A 2,500-nucleotide genomic window follows, 5' to 3' on the forward strand; every position below is an offset into this window, starting at 1 on the left:
GATGCGTGCAGAAGTATGTAGATGCGAGAGGCAATTATTTTGAAGGAGACAACGTTTTGTAAACTTATGAAAATAAATAGTGTCTCTCATGACATTTTCTCATGACTTATTGAGCAATGGAGTATATATATATATATATATGTATATATATATATATATATATATAATATATATGTGTGTGTGTGTGTGTGTGTGTGTGTGTGTGTGTGTGTGTTTATGTGTGAGTGTGTATTTGTGTGTGCGCGCGCGCGAAGGCGCTTCTGTGTGTCTGCATGTGTGTGTATAAATACATAAAAGTACAATTATAACCCAGATAAATAAACAAGTCAGGTAAATAATACACAAATAAGTCAACAAGACAGAACAAATTACTACACAAACAGAAGGATCGACATTCAGACGTAATTTCCCACCGTTTTTCATTCGACATTACGGGACAATTGGCCTCATTAAGAGGATTCGCAAACGACGTTCCATCAACAAGAACAACATGCAGAATGACAAAAGAGGTTAATGTCTTGGCCTACCACCTCTGAGAGGTCCCTTCGGATGAATAAAATCGCCTGGCGGCAGGGAGAACGTAATGTAAAGAGTGGATAGTACTCAATGGGTTGAGTGACACGGGTTAAAGGAATTGAGGAGACGCCATCCCTGTACACACAACAAGTGAGAAGTTCACACACAATGAATGTGCAAACGTTATTTAGCATATGTATTATATATAACATAAGAACGTAAGAATAAAGGAGACTGCAAGAGACCATAAGACCTTCACTAGTCAGTTCCATGTCCATTACCACCTGTTATCCCCATCCATAAAGTTGTCTAACCGTTTCTTAAAATAACCGATAGTTTCAGCCCTCACTAAATGGTTACTATACTTTTATATATATACATATATATATATATATATATATATATATATACATATACATATATATACGTATATATATATATATATATATATATATATATATATATATATATATATACATATACATATATATACGTATATATATATATATATATATATATACACACACATATATATGTATGTATGTATGTATGTATGTATATAACGTGTTTACTATTATGGTATTGTTTAATAGCAGCAATATCATGCCTACCACCTTTGCCCTCTGTGCTACAGTTGACACCAAGGGCTGCCCGGCCCTGGAGCGCCACGAGACGACGTCCAGCCTGAGGGTGATCTACTTAGAGGCGCAGCACACTTGCCGCGACACCGTCGTCCCCACCAACAGGAACCTCCCAGCTAAAGCCGCCGTCAGGTAGGTGTTGTGATCCTTCATCACACAAAGAACAGTCAGCAAAAAAAAAATAATACAAATAAAACACAAATAAACAAGTAAATGATAATATAGATTAATGAATTAAGAAATAAGTGAATAAAATAGAAAATACAAAAGAATAAACGAATAAGATAGAATAAGATGAAATAAAACAAAAACGTCTTTTGTTAGAAATTACACGTCTGAAATTTTCGTGACGTCATGTCGACTCAACATAAAGTGGAGAGATGCCAGATGCCGCAATAGCCGAGGCTATTAAACATAAGGATATCACATAATTACTCCTAATTATGCCTAGTAATCGTCGTATTAGAGTAACAGTACAGTAAATATTATTCCACCAGTACAGAGCGTCACAAAAGTTAGGGATCAACGAACAGGCCGAAGCTGAAATGTATTACTAAAGCAACTTGTTTTTTCTCCAAATAAACTTTAAGGATTCTCATTTCAATTTCTATTCTGGCTAGATCCAGACAATGTTATTCGGTTTATAGGTATCTACAGGTTGTGATGATGACGATGTGACGATAACGATGACAATGACGATGGTGATGATAACAATGATGATGATGGTGGTGATGATGATGATGATGATGATGATGATGATGATGATGTGATGATGATGATGATAATGATGACGATGATTATGATGACGATGATGATGATGGTGGTGGTGGTGATGGTAGTGATGATGATGATGATGATAATGATGATGATGGTGGTGGTAGTGACGACGATGATGATAATGATAACGATGATGATAATAATGATGATAATAATGATAACAATCATGATTATGATGACGATGGTTATGATGACGATGATTATGATGACGATGATGATGATGGTGATGATGGTGGTGGTGGTGGTGGTAGTGATGGTGATGACGATGATGATAATGATAACGATGATGATAATAATGATAACAATTATGAGCCTTAAGCCACGCACACCCTTACCACCAAAAAAAAGACATTGCCTTCCTTTTTTTTTTTTTTTTTTTTTAATAAGATGTTACCGTTCCTTGCACCCCCTGAGCAGGTGCCCCCTGGACCACGCCGCCGTGTTCCCTGACGGAAGCATGGAGTGGGACTGGGAGGCGCAGCTGGCTTGCGGAGACCAGGAGGACGCTTGGCGTGAAGTGACAGAAACGGAAGACGGTCGACACGTCATGGGCGATGCCCTCGATG

The 2,500-nt window shown here is 37.4% G+C and overlaps 1 protein-coding gene across 1 annotated transcript in view; it reads left to right on the forward strand.

The window, feature by feature from the left end:
- The window catches only part of LOC143032773 (uncharacterized), a 12,964-nt gene that overhangs the window by 8,831 nt on the left and 1,633 nt on the right, over positions 1-2,500 (forward strand). The window contains exons 5-6 of the mRNA XM_076197790.1: positions 1,151-1,289; positions 2,352-2,500. The exon at positions 2,352-2,500 is cut by the window's right edge and continues 21 nt beyond it. Coding sequence (XP_076053905.1) covers positions 1,151-1,289; positions 2,352-2,500 — 288 coding nt within the window. The remainder of the gene's footprint in view (positions 1-1,150; positions 1,290-2,351) is intronic.

The sequence above is a fragment of the Oratosquilla oratoria genome, chromosome 14, assembly GCF_046742065.1.
Source record: "Oratosquilla oratoria isolate Oo_2021 chromosome 14, ASM4674206v1, whole genome shotgun sequence".
In the NCBI taxonomy this organism is placed as follows: domain Eukaryota; kingdom Metazoa; phylum Arthropoda; class Malacostraca; order Stomatopoda; family Squillidae; genus Oratosquilla; species Oratosquilla oratoria.